At 47.0% G+C, this 16,350-nt stretch overlaps 1 protein-coding gene and 1 pseudogene across 1 annotated transcript in view; both read right to left on the reverse strand.

Moving 5' to 3' along the window:
• The window catches only part of LOC112550537, an 8,724-nt pseudogene extending 1,214 nt beyond the window's left edge, over positions 1–7,510 (reverse strand).
• A 4,864-nt stretch (positions 7,511–12,374) lies between these two features.
• The window catches only part of LOC102387599 (patatin-like phospholipase domain-containing protein 1), a 7,889-nt gene continuing 3,913 nt past the window's right edge, over positions 12,375–16,350 (reverse strand). The window contains exons 4-7 of the mRNA XM_014520648.1: positions 15,051–15,116; positions 14,065–14,271; positions 13,907–13,967; positions 12,375–12,604 (exon numbers count right to left, since the gene is read on the reverse strand). Of these exons, the coding sequence (XP_014376134.1) occupies positions 12,375–12,604; positions 13,907–13,967; positions 14,065–14,271; positions 15,051–15,116 (564 nt within the window). The remainder of the gene's footprint in view (positions 12,605–13,906; positions 13,968–14,064; positions 14,272–15,050; positions 15,117–16,350) is intronic.

A 16,350-nucleotide genomic window follows, 5' to 3' on the forward strand; every position in this document is an offset into this window, starting at 1 on the left:
TTTAGTCCAACCGTCTACTCATTGTCTAAACCATTCCAGGCAAGGTTTGGTCTAACCTCCTCTTAAACACTTCCAAGGAGAGAGTTTCCACAACCTGTCTGGGTAACCTGTTCCAAAGTTTGACCAACCCTACAGTGAGATACTTCTTCCTAATAACCAACCTAATTTTTTTGTGATGTAATTTAAAACTGCATTTCTTCTTGTCTTTTCCCCTGTGGCCACAGAGAAGAGTCTAACCTTGGTCTCTTTATAACCACCTTTTAGGTTTTTCAAGACTATTGTCAAGTCGGGGGCTTCAAACACATCAAAGCCCTTCTTAACCATGGTGCCATTACACAAGTCATTCTGCCCTGGAAGGCTGTAAGGAAAGCCTTGGACACCAGGTGTGGTGGGAGTTGGATCCAGGGGAAAGGCCTTGGAAATGGAAGGACCCGTGGTAGCAGGAGGGAGGCTCCTTGGCAGTAATTAACTAAAATCCTGACCTGTGCTCACAGGCTCTTGCCTCCTGCCTATGCTGGAAATCAGATGAGAAGGAACTATGGGGGGGGCAGGCTGGCTTAAGGGTTAGACTCCCAGTTTGTTCATTTGTGTTGATTACAAGGGCCACTTGCAGCATCCAAGAGCATTTCCCAAGTATATGCCAAGGATACCCACCACACCCTGGAAAGAGGGAGGGATGTACCCATTATAGAGAGGAACGAAGCAGCTGCAGATCACTGCCTTTGGGGAAAGGAAGCACAGAGAGATACAGGAGCAGGGCTCTCTTTTAAACCTGGGGATGAGGAGTGCTCCTCAGAGTTGAATCATGAGGCTTGGGGTATTTAGATCTGCACTCAGCGTCAGGCCCAAGAGCAGAGGTCTGGCCATGCCATGTTCCATGTGCCAGGGGTGCAGCCTAGTATAACCATCACTCTGCAACTCTTGTCAGAACAGAGATAGATCCTGATGCAAGTTCAGCTGCTGGAGTTTTGTGGGAGGATTCTCGATACAGTGAAAAAAAATCCAGGTCGTGCTCGGGAACCTGCCTCAGATGGCAGCATAAGTGCCAGTTACGCCTAGAGGCACAGCCCCTGGTACCCAGGGCACTGGTAACATGGTTTGGAGAGTAGCATGTGTAATTCATGAAAGGGATAATTCTGCCTGCTGCCTACATTTTGCCAGTGAGGGGTCAAGCTGACAAGCCTTTGGCTTGAAACCTTCTATGTGGGGCTGGAGCTCACTGGGAGCAGCTCATTGGGAACCTGCTCCTGAATCATAAAATCATAGAGAATGAGGGTTGGGAGGGACCTCAGGAGGTCACATCTAGTCCAACCCCCTGCTGAAAGCAAGAGCAGCCCCAACTAGATCATCCCAGCCAGGGCTTTGTATGGCTGGGTGTTAAAAAGTGGAAAGGATGGAGATTCCACCACCTCTCTGGGTAGTCTGTCCCAGTGCTTAACTACCCTTCTAGTGAGAGAGTCTTTTCTAATATCTAACCTAAACTTCCCTTGCTGCAACTTGAGACCATTGCTCCTTGTTCTGTCATCTGCCACCACTGAGAACAGTCCAGTTCCATCCTCTTTGGAATCACCCTTCAGATAGCTGAAAGCTGCTGTTAAATCCCCTCTTAGTCTTCCCTTTTCCAGACTAAATAAGCCCAGTTGCCTCTGACTCTTCTCATAATCATGTACCCTAACCATTTTTGTTGCCCTTTCCTGTACTGTCTCCAATTTGTCTCCATCCTTTCTGTAGTGATGGGCCTAAAACTGGACACAGTACTCCAGATGTGGCCTCACCAGTGCCGAGTGGAGGAGAAGAATTGCTTCCCTTGATCTGCTGGCAATACACCCATTAACACAGCCTAGTATGCCATTAGCCTTTTTTGCAACCAGTGCACCGTGTTGGCTCATTTTCAGCTTTTTCTCCACTGTAACCCCAGGTCCTGGCTTCTGCTGTCCTTGGAATTCCTGTTTTACCTCTGTACTCAACTGCAATCTTGTCCCATGTGTAGGGGAACCTTGTCTTATCTTGGTACTCACCTGTTGCTAATTGACTTTGGATATGACCATGATCTACAACTGACTGGAGGGCTTGGTGGCAACATGGTGGGGCTACTCGTGGTGGGGTAGCTCCTATAAAACACTGCAACGTTGCAAGCTTCAGACCAAGGGGAATTTAGGGTGCCTCAAACCCCTAGCCCCCACTGCCTTGTGGGTACTTCTTGGTTGGAGAAAGGCAAAGGGACATCATCTTGGCAGAAAGGTGCCCTCATTGAGGCAATTGGCCATCAGCAACTGCTTTAATCTATTGCTCTCTGGCAGAAGCTGCAACCATTGAGGTATTGAACGTTCGGATTCAGTTTGGCCTTTGGACTGTGACTTAATGGTGTAAAGGGCGGGGTGGTAGGTTTTTGGCAGCCTGTGCTCTTCCATACGCTTGGGATCTGTTAATCCAGCATAGGCCATGACTGCTGTTTTGCCTGACACCAGGGACTGACCTGGCTATTTCCCATGCTGAAAACATTAGTATGTCCAATATGAGATAAACAGTCAAAGAGTCTTTGTGGATCAGGGCTTGCATTATACCTCACATTACGCCAGTACATTTCCCCTTATATGTCTGTGAAGGAGCTCTTCAGAGTCTCAGTTACTTTTACTCCAAACTCAACACTCAGAAAACTGCTGTTACCTGAATGATCTCCTCCTTTGAGCTGAACTCTGATACCACAACCACAAGAAAAATGTGCAGCCTCTCTGAAGCCAGATGGTGAATGTTATCTGGCAGACATTTTTCTAATGCCTTCTGTATATTCTGGATTAATCTGTTATTTGGATATAAGTATCTGAGGATTGAGCCCTCCATATTTTTCACTGTTTTAGTCATGTAAAAATCCACTCCATCTAGAAGGACAAAGTGACCATGCTTAACAGGCTGTGTTTTCACATTTCCAAATAAACACTCCAGTCACTACTTTTAGATCTGCCCACCGACTTCCCTTTAAAAAGCACAATATGACACAGGGTATATTACACCAGGCATTTCTTACACACCCATAGGTGGCTAATGTGGCTAAAAGTGCCCCTGAGGATATTCCATAGATCTTAGATGCTGATCTCAGAATCTCAGGTGCCAGTTCCTGTAGAGCTTTCATCACTCCTATTTGATAAAACATCAGGAATTCACAACCTTCAAAAAATAGAGAAAGGTGCCTGGGGGTGTGCTTTGGATTCTCTTCTGCCATCTTTAGTTGTGCTGTGAGTTTGTGGCAGCAGGGCACAAGCTGACCAGGAGCAAGGGGCTTGGTGGTGATAATCACTTTCAGTCAGAGTGTAGCAGGGGCACAAAGGTGTGCTCAGGAGGTATGCTCTTGTCTTTACAACAGACTGTTGCCCTGAGTTTGGCCTGAAAATCCCCTTGAGCTGTGAAGGTCCTGGACGTTTTGGGCAGGGTTAGGTGGAGTTAGAACATGTCATATAAGTGGAGTTAGAACATGTAGTGTTTGTACCTTGTACCTGGTTCACTTGAACCAATTGCAAGTGCTGGTACAAGTCGTTCTATCTTGGACTGTCAGTTCCTTTATCAATGTGTTCTCACTCATGCATATCCCACCCAGTATGCAGCAACCTGTGAAGTCACAGCCTCCTCTTGTTGGCAATGCACATGGCAATTAGGATCTCTCTATGGCTTGTATACAGTACTAGAGCTTGAGAAGTAGGCCCTAGGTACTAATAGTTACCACCAGAGTGGATGAGTTAAAGAATGCATATGCTCAATGTGAAATTAGAAGGGACCTAGTTGCAGGTAATCTTGAACATTAGCAGACAAGAGTTTAAAGATAGGATTTTTCCAGTGAATCTCTAACAGCCAGTGCCCTTATCTCCCTTGCTGTGATCTGTCCTTGCGTGTTCAGAATATAGTTCCTTATAAGTGTGGGTGAGGGTTCCAGGTGACAATATGGGTGCTTCCTTTGGTTAGGCATTGTCCTTGAGGGCTGGACTTGCTGGCCCATTTGTTCTCTTCCAGTTCAATGTTCTGATGTCCCTTGTCTTCTCCCATTGAAACTGATGGAGTTCTACTAACTTGTGACTGCGGTGGGGGCAACCTTTCACAAGCACCAAATGCTTTTGACCTCCCCACACATGCTTTCCAGAGACCTTCTGCCAGATGGCTCCTTGTCCTGAACAAATGGATTTAGATTTCATAGATTTCATAGACATTCAGGCTGGAAGGGACCCTGAAGGATCATTGCCCCAGGGGTAGGAAGTCAGCAGGGATCATAGGATCCCAGCAAGATAAACATCCAAATGTGTCTTGAAGGCATTCAAAGTGGGTGCTTGAACCACCTCCAGTGGCAGTCTATTCCAAACCTTGGGGTCTCAGACAGTAAAGCAGTTGTTCCTTATGTCCAGCCTGAATCGGTCGTGGTGGAGTTTGTGAACATTCAATCTTGTCATCTCTTGGGGCACTCTGGTGAACAGACGTTCCCCCAGATCCTGGTGAACACCCCTGATGAACTTATAGGTGGCCATCAGATCGCCCCTGAGTCTACGCTTTTCCAGGCTGAAAAGTCCCATAGCTCTCAGCCTCTCATCATAAGGTCTGTTTTCCCGACATCTGATCATGCGCATGGCTCTCCTCTGCACTCTCTCAAGCTTCTCCACATCCTTTTTGAATTGTGGAGCCCAAAACTGGACGCAATACTCCAGCTGCAGCCTCACCAAGGCTGAGTACAATGGGAGAATGATGTCCTGGGATTTGCTTGAGAAGCATCTATGGATGAAAGCCAGTGTTTTGCTTGCTTTACTAGCTGCAGCATCACATTGAAGGCTCATGTTCATCTTGTGGTCAATCATGACCCCCAGGCCCCTTTCATCTGTAGTGCTAGCCAGCATAGCACTGCTGAGTCTATAAGCATGCCGCGGGTTTTTCCTCCCAAGGTGAAGAACCTTGCATTTTTCAGTGTTAAACACCATCAGGTTCTCATTTGCTCATTTCATGAGCCTGTCAAGATCTGCCTGGATCTCCCTCCTGTCCTCAGGTGTGGATGCTTTCCCCCAGAGTTTGGTGTCATTGGCAAACTTGGCCAGCCCGCTTCTGACACCAATGTCTGCAACACTGATGAAGATGTTAAAAAGTATAGGCCCTAGGACAGAGCCTTGAGGGACCCCACTGGTCACAGTGCACCATGACGATTGACTTCCACCAACCACCACCCTCTGGGTCCTACCGCAGAGCCAGTTCCCCAGCCAGCAGATCGTGGTGAGGTTGAGGCCGCAGTTAGCCAGTTTTGCCAAAAGGTGATCATGGGATATCAGACTGAAGGCTTTTTTAAAGTCAAGATATATGACATCAATCTCTTCCCCCTTGTCCAGGTGATAGGTCACCTGGTCATAAAAGGAAATTAGATTGGTCAAGCAAGACGTACCTGCAACAAACCCATGCTGGGTATCCCTCAGGATATTGCCATCAGCTAGTCTGTTAAAGATGGCCTCTTTGATAATCTTTTCTAAGACCTTCCCCAGGATAGAGGTTAGGCTGATGGGCCTGTAGTTTGCCGGATCTACTTTCCTCCCTTTCTTGAAGATAGGCACCACATTGGCCTTCTTCCAGTCTTTGGGCACTTCACCAGAGCACCAGAAGCTCTCAAAGATCCATGCCAGGGACTGAGCTATGATGCGTGGAGAGGCTGAGAAACCTATTCCAACTGCTTAAGTGATGTTATGAAAGGAGCACAGGTTCTGCCTCTCAGTGGGTGTGTCTACACGTGCATTAATGCACCATTGCTACTACGCAATAAGTTTAGTACTTATAATAACAGGTACTAAATACACAGTAACCAGTGCTACTGCGCAATAGCAACAGCACGTGGTCTTTTAGTGATGCTAATGCATGGTAAACTAAGTGTACTGTGTATTAGTGCATTAGCATGGCTTTTGCCATGACATGCTAATGTGCAGTAGAATTAGTCTGCTGAGCATTTAGCATCTCATGTAGATGTACCCAGAATGTATCAGTCCAGAGCTGAGCTAACTAGGGCTCTGCTTGGTGTTGTTACTTCCAAGTGCTGGTTAGGTCTTTCCACAATATGGTTCAAATAAGCATGCGGCTATCCAGTGAGTTTAAATTTAGTGGGGTGAGGTGGATTGCTTTTAAATGTTGAGGATTTGAGGGGTGTTGTTTTGCTGTTCCTTCGTCTTCGAAGATTTCATTCCATTTCTATCATTTTCGTCTTGTATTTTAAGCTACTCTGAGCCTTTTTTTGGGAGGAAATGTAGGAATCAAAGAAATAAATTCATGCTCTCAGCTGGGTAATCAAGCTGGCTGTTGACTGCAGTGATAGTACAGGGTTAAACACAAATCCAAAGTGTGTTTTTATGCCATCTTTTTTATATCTTGTAAGCATTTATGCATTAGAGAAGTCACAGTCACTCAGCCCTTTTACCAATCATATTGCTGATCTTGCAACTAGGAACCAATTATGTTCCTGATCATCGACTAAGAACATATCTTTGGTGCCATGCATCTTTCAATTGCTAATTTATGAATTTATTAACAACATCCCCTCGTTCCTTTTGTACTTACTGTACCAGGCTTATTTGAACTGCGCTGTATGCTTCCCTTGCCTGTTTTTCACAGCTTGTAATGATTCTGGCCACCTCTGGATGTTCTTGAATAGGTTTCAAATATTTTGATGCTTCCTGTTGTCATCCAAAGAGCTTTAAACCTGTAACCTTTTAACTCCTACTGCTCCTATCCTGCCTTGAGGCATGTGTATGGGAGAGCAGACACCATAGACTCTTACCCTATGGATTACTACCCATCCCCCTATGCTTATAATGGGGCCATTTATGGGCCCACTGTATGTATAGAATGGCTCTTAAATATTGGTCCTCTTCATCGCGCTTACCAGCACCCTCCATTTTACATGGCTACAAGGGTGTACTAGAATTCCTCCCAGAGTATAATGCCAGGGGAGGATTAAAGAGTGAGTTTGCACTATTATACTTCCTCCCCCCTCCCCCCCTGGGGAATAACTGCCCCATTTAAAAAATAGGGAGACATCTGTACATTTCTGGATGTGATACTACTTCACTGGGTCCCTCCAATAAATGCACTAGGAGGGCAGCGTACCTCTTCTGGACCATTCCACTCCAGCCTCATGACACTTGGGGTCCTGCTCACTTCCCAGAGACACTCTGCAGCAGCTGTAGAAAGCTCTGCCTAGACAACATCTCACAAGTCCTGGACAGTGTGGATGGTAAGCCACAAGAAGCCCTTTCAGGACTACCATGTGTTGGTGACCAGGCACCACACACACAATGTGCATGTGCACGTGATGGTGGTCAACACTGTCCATCTTGCATTCCTTGAGAGTGTGAACAGATTCTCCTCACCCAACAATAATGCCTCCTTGAAGGCCCAGTCAACCTTCCTTTGGCAGCTCCACTGTGGGGAGGCTGCACCCAAGTGGCTGAGACAAAGTGGCTTTGTCCCTCACCAGGCCTGCCCCATCCCTGAAGCTGGGATCCATTGGCTACTTTAAATTTCTGAAGATCACATGCAGCTGAATATGTCCCCTATGGCATCAATTGGGAGGCACACAAGTCACCATTTTCTTCTAGGAGAGGGTTGGGGAGAAATAGGATCACCCAGCAGAGAGGCACAAGCACCTCCCTAGTTGTATAATAAGGGTACCTGCTCATGCAGCACTGGATTTAGAATTGCCCCCAAAGACTGGCCAAAGAGTGAGACTAAACCACAAGCCACACTTTGGTCTTCTACCAGGTGAAATGGGTTTCTGCCCTAGGTGTCCTCCTGCTCTCCCCTCCTTTCACCCAAAAACAAAACCCTAGATACCACAGCCTAAGTCATGTGGGTCATATCTTCATCTGACAAGTTACAAAATGAATGTAATTAAGCAAATGTATTAACTATGTAATGCATTTGCTTTCCTGTGTAACTTAGAGGTGATGAGGTATAGGATATTTGAGATGAAGCTGAGTGGAAGTTAACCAAGTTAGGATGTTTCTGTGCTTTTGGATCTTGTGCCTTGTAACTGTGTGAGCGCTGGTCATGATGTTTTCATGAGTATGTGAGGAAACTACTTGACAGGGATGATCCTGCCTTGAGCAGGGGCTTGGACTAGATGTAACTTCCTGATGTCCCTTCCAGACAGGTTGTTCTGTGATTCTGTTATTTTATTCAACACCCGGATTTCCTTTATTCCCAGTCAACTTGCAGCAGGGCTGCATGATAGGAACCTGCCTGCTTTGACTACTGTAGTCAAAATCAGTTCCTGTCACCAAATTTGAGCTGCTCCCAGCAGCACCCCACCATCAGACTGACCATGACCTTTCCATTTGATAATAGGCAAATTTATTGATACACAGTGATAACAGAAAAAGAGCAATACAAACAATGGAGCAATTCTATATATCTATGAAATCTTAGGACTGTCATCAGAGTCAAAGTACAACTGGCCAGGTTGTAGTCTTCATTCTAAGGCTCTCTTTTAGGTATCAGATGTCAGCATGTCAGCAGTCTGGAGGTGGGATGCCGAGGCTAACACCCCCCTCAGTGGGGTGGATGAGACAGGTTGTTGGTGTGCCCTCTGTCCATGGTGGCCTTAGGCACCCTTCCCCAGGGGACACGGAGGGGGACCCCTCTCAGGGAGAATGATGGGGAGGGACCTTTTCTTACTCTCAAGGCTCTGTCTTTGTGTTCTCCTTCCCTCCTGATGACACATGATGACTTTTCATCCATGGCTATCGCTGGATGGTTGTCATGCGTCCATGTCCTGTGTTATCAGCATATTCCAAGCTTATCACATGCACATATATGAATTTGGTCTTTCCAGGCCTTCTCCTAATGTAGTCTATTCCCCCAAAACCAGGACTCAGACCCCCCTGCTCTGGGGTCTTGGTAGCTGGTGCCACCTTATCTCGTGCTATGGAATAGTATGGTACATGCTCCCTCTGTTTTCCAGACTGTGTCCTTGTTGGCCTTGTTGTGTTAGACAGCCTGTCTACTTCCAAGGCTGTGAGAAATTGTGTGACTGTGTTACCCAGGCTCTTAGAAATCATTTAACCCCTGCCGCCCATTCTGAGCCATTCTAATGCAGATATATATAGATATTCCTATAAGAGAATTCCCAGAAAACAAACCTTTAAATACCATTTCCCCGCCCCCCATGGGGAATAACTGCCCCATTTAAAAAATAGGGAGACATCTGTACATTTCTGGATGTGATACTACTTCACTGGGTCCCTCCAATAAATGCACTAGGAGGGCAGCGTACCTCTTCTGGACCATTCCACTCCAGCCTCATGACACTTGGGGTCCTGCTCACTTCCCAGAGACACTCTGCAGCAGCTGTAGAAAGCTCTGCCTAGACAACATCTCACAAGTCCTGGACAGTGTGGATTGTAAGCCACAAGAAGCCCTTTCAGGACTACCATGTGTTGGTGACCAGGCACCACACACACAATGTGCATGTGCACGTGATGGTGGTCAACACTGTCCATCTTGCATTCCTTGAGAGTGTGAACAGATTCTCCTCACCCAACAATAATGCCTCCTTGAAGGCCCAGTCAACCTTCCTTTGGCAGCTCCACTGTGGGGAGGCTGCACCCAAGTGGCTGAGACAAAGTGGCTTTGTCCCTCACCAGGCCTGCCCCATCCCTGAAGCTGGGATCCATTGGCTACTTTAAATTTCTGAAGATCACATGCAGCTGAATATGTCCCCTATGGCATCAATTGGGAGGCACACAAGTCACCATTTTCTTCTAGGAGAGGGTTGGGGAGAAATAGGATCACCCAGCAGAGAGGCACAAGCACCTCCCTAGTTGTATAATAAGGGTACCTGCTCATGCAGCACTGGATTTAGAATTGCCCCCAAAGACTGGCCAAAGAGTGAGACTAAACCACAAGCCACACTTTGGTCTTCTACCAGGTGAAATGGGTTTCTGCCCTAGGTGTCCTCCTGCTCTCCCCTCCTTTCACCCAAAAACAAAACCCTAGATACCACAGCCTAAGTCATGTGGGTCATATCTTCATCTGACAAGTTACAAAATGAATGTAATTAAGCAAATGTATTAACTATGTAATGCATTTGCTTTCCTGTGTAACTTAGAGGTGATGAGGTATAGGATATTTGAGATGAAGCTGAGTGGAAGTTAACCAAGTTAGGATGTTTCTGTGCTTTTGGATCTTGTGCCTTGTAACTGTGTGAGCGCTGGTCATGATGTTTTCATGAGTATGTGAGGAAACTACTTGACAGGGATGATCCTGCCTTGAGCAGGGGCTTGGACTAGATGTAACTTCCTGATGTCCCTTCCAGACAGGTTGTTCTGTGATTCTGTTATTTTATTCAACACCCGGATTTCCTTTATTCCCAGTCAACTTGCAGCAGGGCTGCATGATAGGAACCTGCCTGCTTTGACTACTGTAGTCAAAATCAGTTCCTGTCACCAAATTTGAGCTGCTCCCAGCAGCACCCCACCATCAGACTGACCATGACCTTTCCATTTGATAATAGGCAAATTTATTGATACACAGTGATAACAGAAAAAGAGCAATACAAACAATGGAGCAATTCTATATATCTATGAAATCTTAGGACTGTCATCAGAGTCAAAGTACAACTGGCCAGGTTGTAGTCTTCATTCTAAGGCTCTCTTTTAGGTATCAGATGTCAGCATGTCAGCAGTCTGGAGGTGGGATGCCAAGGCTAACACCCCCCTCAGTGGGGTGGATGAGACAGGTTGTTGGTGTGCCCTCTGTCCATGGTGGCCTTAGGCACCCTTCCCCAGGGGACACGGAGGGGGACCCCTCTCAGGGAGAATGATGGGGAGGGACCTTTTCTTACTCTCAAGGCTCTGTCTTTGTGTTCTCCTTCCCTCCTGATGACACATGATGACTTTTCATCCATGGCTATCGCTGGATGGTTGTCATGCGTCCATGTCCTGTGTTATCAGCATATTCCAAGCTTATCACATGCACATAAATGAATTTGGTCTTTCCAGGCCTTCTCCTAATGTAGTCTATTCCCCCAAAACCAGGACTCAGACCCCCCTGCTCTGGGGTCTTGGTAGCTGGTGCCACCTTATCTCGTGCTATGGAATAGTATGGTACATGCTCCCTCTGTTTTCCAGACTGTGTCCTTGTTGGCCTTGTTGTGTTAGACAGCCTGTCTACTTCCAAGGCTGTGAGAAATTGTGTGACTGTGTTACCCAGGCTCTTAGAAATCATTTAACCCCTGCCGCCCATTCTGAGCCATTCTAATGCAGATATATATAGATATTCCTATAAGAGAATTCCCAGAAAACAAACCTTTAAATACCATTTTCTAAGGCAACTTTCCCCTCCTTGAAGGTTCACACCTTCACAACATAAATGGAACATAATCGCTGGAATCACCTGAAATGTTCATGAGATTTGTGGGGAGGACCTCCACCAGTCATCTCAGGAAAAGTATGATGGCATTCATGGTTAGGGGCTCCAAAGGGCTGGAAAATCCCCAAAAGGATAAAAACAAAACAATCCAGCCTTCTCAATCTTTGATATGACTTTGCTCCCTTCTTGAACTGTGCTCCATAGGGAAGAGGAGATTGGATTAAAAAATAAAATCTGAAATCTGAACTGCAGGATTGGCACATGCACCAATGTTTCATTTTGGGGTGAAAATTATTTTATGCAAGATGATGGAAAAGTAGAAAATCTTGGTTATAACCTGGCTCACATTGGTTTCATTTAAATTTATTAAGAAGAGGTTGAATATAAGTACAGATAAGCTAGGCATCAAATGAGAGAAGTGTCCATGCTGCTTGCATACTGGTCTAACTAAAATGCTGTACATTCATAGTCAGGCAAGGCTGGAGATGCAGAGAGATGAAGTAAGTTCATAGAGGGCCAAGGGCTTGTGAGTAGAAAGAGCATTTACATTAGAAGTGTGTGTTCTCCAGCAGTTATGAAATATCAGGAACAAATTGTATCTGCTAAGCCCTAGTGAAGATTAATTTCTCTTTCTTGATAAAATAGAAAAGTTAAAAAAAAATTATGTCCAAGGCTTTGTAAGCAGAAAGAGCATTAACATTACAAGTGTGTGTGCCAATGGACATAGATTGGACAGCTCTGCTGACCCCAATGTCTCCTTTCAAACATAAGGTGTATAATAGGGGGCTGTGGCTTTGAGCACATCCTTGATCAGGAAAATCAGGTGTGAAGAGGCAACGATCCCAAGAGAACATTGCCAAGGCTGCCCTAATGAAGTTGGGAGCACACACTGACCCTGACCTTCACTGGGATTTGTGCTCACATGGATCCTAATGTCACTCTTACTTGACTGGCAAGAACCAGAGGAATAAAAGCAATCTTGATTATCCTCTTCCTTTGTGTCAGTATAGGGGCAACTGCTGCGTTTTCTCCTCTGTTTCATTCTCCGCCCTGCTCATCGCGCCATGCTGTCTGGTGAGGTCCTTGAAAGCTGCATCAGTGGAAGTGAGGATCCTTGTTGATGGGTTCTGGTTCCAAGACCCTCCACTGGTCTGGGACAAGCATTTCTTATGGGACTCACTGGCTAAAGGGAGTGTTGTGTTCCTGGCAAGATAATCTATCCCAAACTCTCCTATTGGAAAGAACAACAGAAAGATTCAATCCTCACAAATACTCAGATCTGTGTGATAACCAACTGTAACTCAGGAGACTGATACAGATACTTGGACCCTGGACACACGTTATTGTTGTAGTGTTACAAAGTGTGTAGCTCTATAAAACCATGGGGTGTGCAAATGTCTGAAGTGGCTGAAGTGTGCAAAATTCACCAAAAAGGTCCACTCTCCAATATTGTGTTACAGGTCTGCTTCTCACCTCCCATCCTTCTTCCCCCAGTGGAGCTTCCATGTGAGCAGAACATGCTCAGTGACAGACTTGTTTGATCAGCACTTGCTGCCATAGCAACAGCAGTAGCAGGGGCTGCTGGGGTTGCTTCCCATAATAGAGATGGGACTGGCAGTTGGCAATAGGGGTGTACAAAGTGGGCCCTATTCGAGCCGGATTTGGATTCGGTCCGAATCGGGGACAGTGATCCGATTTGTTGATTTGGATCAGTGTCCCTGATTCGATTCGGCCGAATCCGAATCTGAAATTTTGATGCTGATTTGGAGAATCACCGATTCAGACACAGACATGGCTTTAAAAGTTTTTTCTATATACTTCAAAGTAGCAGGAGTGGCTCCTGATTGCTGTGGTGCTGGGGTGCATGGAGCATCCCACAGGAGTGTGGGGGGCCCTCCATGTGCTTGGCGGCAAACCTGGAAGTGGACCAGAGGTACTTCAGTCCACTCCGGGTCTGCCTGGGGAGGGGGTGGGAGGTGCCTCCCTGGCTTGGCGAACAGCCACTGGGGGACCCCAGGTACCCCCCCAGGCCCAGGAGACACCAGTCACCGAACTGGAGGGATGCAGGGGGGCCCCCCTGCACGCTGCTTCTTGTCAACTTCTGGGTCTGCTGCTGAGCATGCTGGGGAGCCCCCCGCACTCCTGTGGGACACTCCATGCACCCCAGTATCACAGCACTCATGAGCCCCTGCTACCTAGAGCTATGGAGAATAAACATTTAAAACTGTCTCTGTCCAAATCTCTGAATCTTTCCAAATCTCTCTGAATCAATTCAGACAGTTCCGATTCAACTTGGAGAAATTAAAGGGTCCTCTGATTCGATTCAGATTCAGAGATTCGGCCACCAAATTGGGCCATATATCCACAGAATTGAATCAGAGATCGAAGTTTTGCACAGTCCTAGTGGGCAACCAAGGCAGTTTTGGCTCCTAGTCAGTTGTAAGATGCAGAGACTTTTATGAACTAAACTTCTTGTCCAGCCACCCTCAGGGAATATCATCTCTTCTCTGTCCCCACTCAGTGCAGTACTTACGATTTCTTTCCAAGTAGAAGCCGGCGTCATGATACCCTTGTAAAATAAACTCATGCACCACCTACCGAGAAAAGATGTCAGGCTTGTAAACAATGCTTGTTGTACACACACAGCAGACGGTAATTCTAGGATTATATCAATTTCTGATGGCTACTCACCAGACGGCTGGGCGGAAAAAAACAACAGACCAGTCTTTTTAAGTTTCCTGGTGACATTTGAAATAACTGCTGCAATGTGTACACACTGAGGTAAGTGCCTGGATTATCCCTTGGGCAGATGTCATTGTCAAATGCAAACCCAGACACTGTAATCATGGTCTTGTGGAACAAAGCCTTTGGGCTACTGAGGGCTCCATCAATATAGCGCTAGAACAAAACGCAGCACAATACCTGTGTTAGGTAACAGCTATCAGTCATTGGCCAGCACCTCTGACAATCGTATTTTCTTTTGGTTTTGCTGGAGACCAACGTGCATTCCAGACAACTATTACCTCATCTTGTGCCCCTCTGGCCTTAGGACTCCCATCCACGGGTAGGTCTCTCAGTCGCAGGTAGCCAACTAAGGTCCAGCAAGCAGCGAGGTGCTTGTTCAGCTCTGCAAGTCTTCTTTCCTACCCTGTTGTATCTTCCCCCATGTTCCCCTCCCATCTAACTGGTTGTCCACCAGCTGTGTCCAAGATACCAAGGTCTCTGAGACAGGGACTTTCCTTCTACTCTTTCTCCCTACAGGGGAACCAGCTGTTTCATCTGGGCATGCAACTCGAGGGAAGGAGCTGCTTTAAGATTTTTTCCCATCTCTACCAAACGTGGCTGTGCCCTGGTTATCCAGTTTGCCATCCAGACGTCATTCTGCTCTGGAAGGCTGTAAGGAAAGCCTTGGACGCCAAGTATGCTGGGAGTTGGATCCCCATGGGGAAGGTCTTGGAGATGGAGGGACCTGTGGTAGCAGGAGGGAGCCCCCATGGCAGTAATTAACTAAAATCCTGACCCAGGCTCACAGGCTCCTGCCTCTGCTGGAAATTGGATGAGGAGGAACTATGGGGAGGGCTTAAGGATCAGACTCCTGATTTTTTTTATCTGTGTTGATCACAAAAGCCACTGGCAGCTGCTGAGCGGTTCCCCGGGTCTCAGCCAAGGATACTCACCACACCCTGGAAAGAGGGAGGGATGTACCCATTATAGACAGGAATGAAGCAGCTGCAGGACACTGCCTGTGGGGAAAGGAAGCACAGAGAGATAATGGAGCAGGGCTCTCTTTAAGCATGGGGATGAGGAGTACCCCCTAGAAATGGATCATAATGTTTGGGGTATTTGGACCCTAGACTCTGGGTCAGGCCCAAGAGCACAGGTCTGGCCATGCCATGTTTCATGTGCCAGGGATACCGCCCAGTGTAGCCACTGCTCGGTCCCAAATGTGTGGAAAGGGGTAGTGCTGCCCAGTGGCGTGGCTGCCAGATTGGAGGACTGTGCATCTGGGTAATCCAGCCAGCTCCCCTATGGCATCTGAGCAAAGTGGTGCAACTCTTGTCAGAACAGAGATAGATCCTGATGCAAGTTCAGCTGCTGGAGTCTTGTGGGAGGATTCTCGATAGAGTGAAAAAAATCCAGGTCCTGCTCAGAAAGCTGCCACAGATGGCAACAGAAGTGCCAGTTATGCCTAAAGGCGCAGCCCCTGGCACTGGTAACATGGTTTGGAGAGTAGCATGTGTAATTCATGAACTGGTTAATTCTGCCTGCTGCCTCCAATTTGCCAGTGAGGGGTCAAGCTGACAAGCCTTTGGCTTGAAACCTTCCATGTGGGGTTGGAGCTCGATGGGGGAAGCTCATTGGGAACCTGCTCCTGAATCATAAAATCATAGAGAATGAGGGTTGGGAGGGACCTCAGGAGGTCACATCTAGTCTGACCCCCTGCTGAAAGCAAGAGCAGCCCCAACTAGATCATCCCAGCCAGGGCTTTGTATGGCTGGATGTTAAAAAGCTGGAAGGATGGAGATCCCACCACATCTCTGGGCAACCTGCCCACTGTAACCCCCAGGTCCTGGCTGCTACACTCCTTGGAATTCTTCTTTACCTCTGTGTTCAACTGCGATCTTGTCCCATGTGTAGGGGAACCTTGCCTTATCTTGGTACTCACCTGTTGCTAATTGACTCTGGATATGACCATGATCTGCAACCAACTGGAGGGCTTGGTGGCAACATGGTGGAGCTACTCGTGGTGGGGTAGCTCCTATAAAATACTACAACATTGCAAGCTCCAGAGTGAGGGGAATTTAGGGTGCCTCAAACCCCTAACCCCCACTGCCTTGTGGGTACTTCTTGGTTGGAGAAAGGCTAAGGGATGTCACCGTGACAGCAACAGCTTTAATCTATTGCTCTCTGGCAGAAGCTACAACCATTGAGGTATTGAACATTTGGGACTTGGTTTGGCCTTTGAACTCTGACTTC

This window comes from Alligator sinensis, unplaced genomic scaffold (assembly GCF_000455745.1).
Source record: "Alligator sinensis unplaced genomic scaffold, ASM45574v1 scaffold872_3, whole genome shotgun sequence".
NCBI classification, from domain to species: Eukaryota; Metazoa; Chordata; order Crocodylia; family Alligatoridae; genus Alligator; species Alligator sinensis.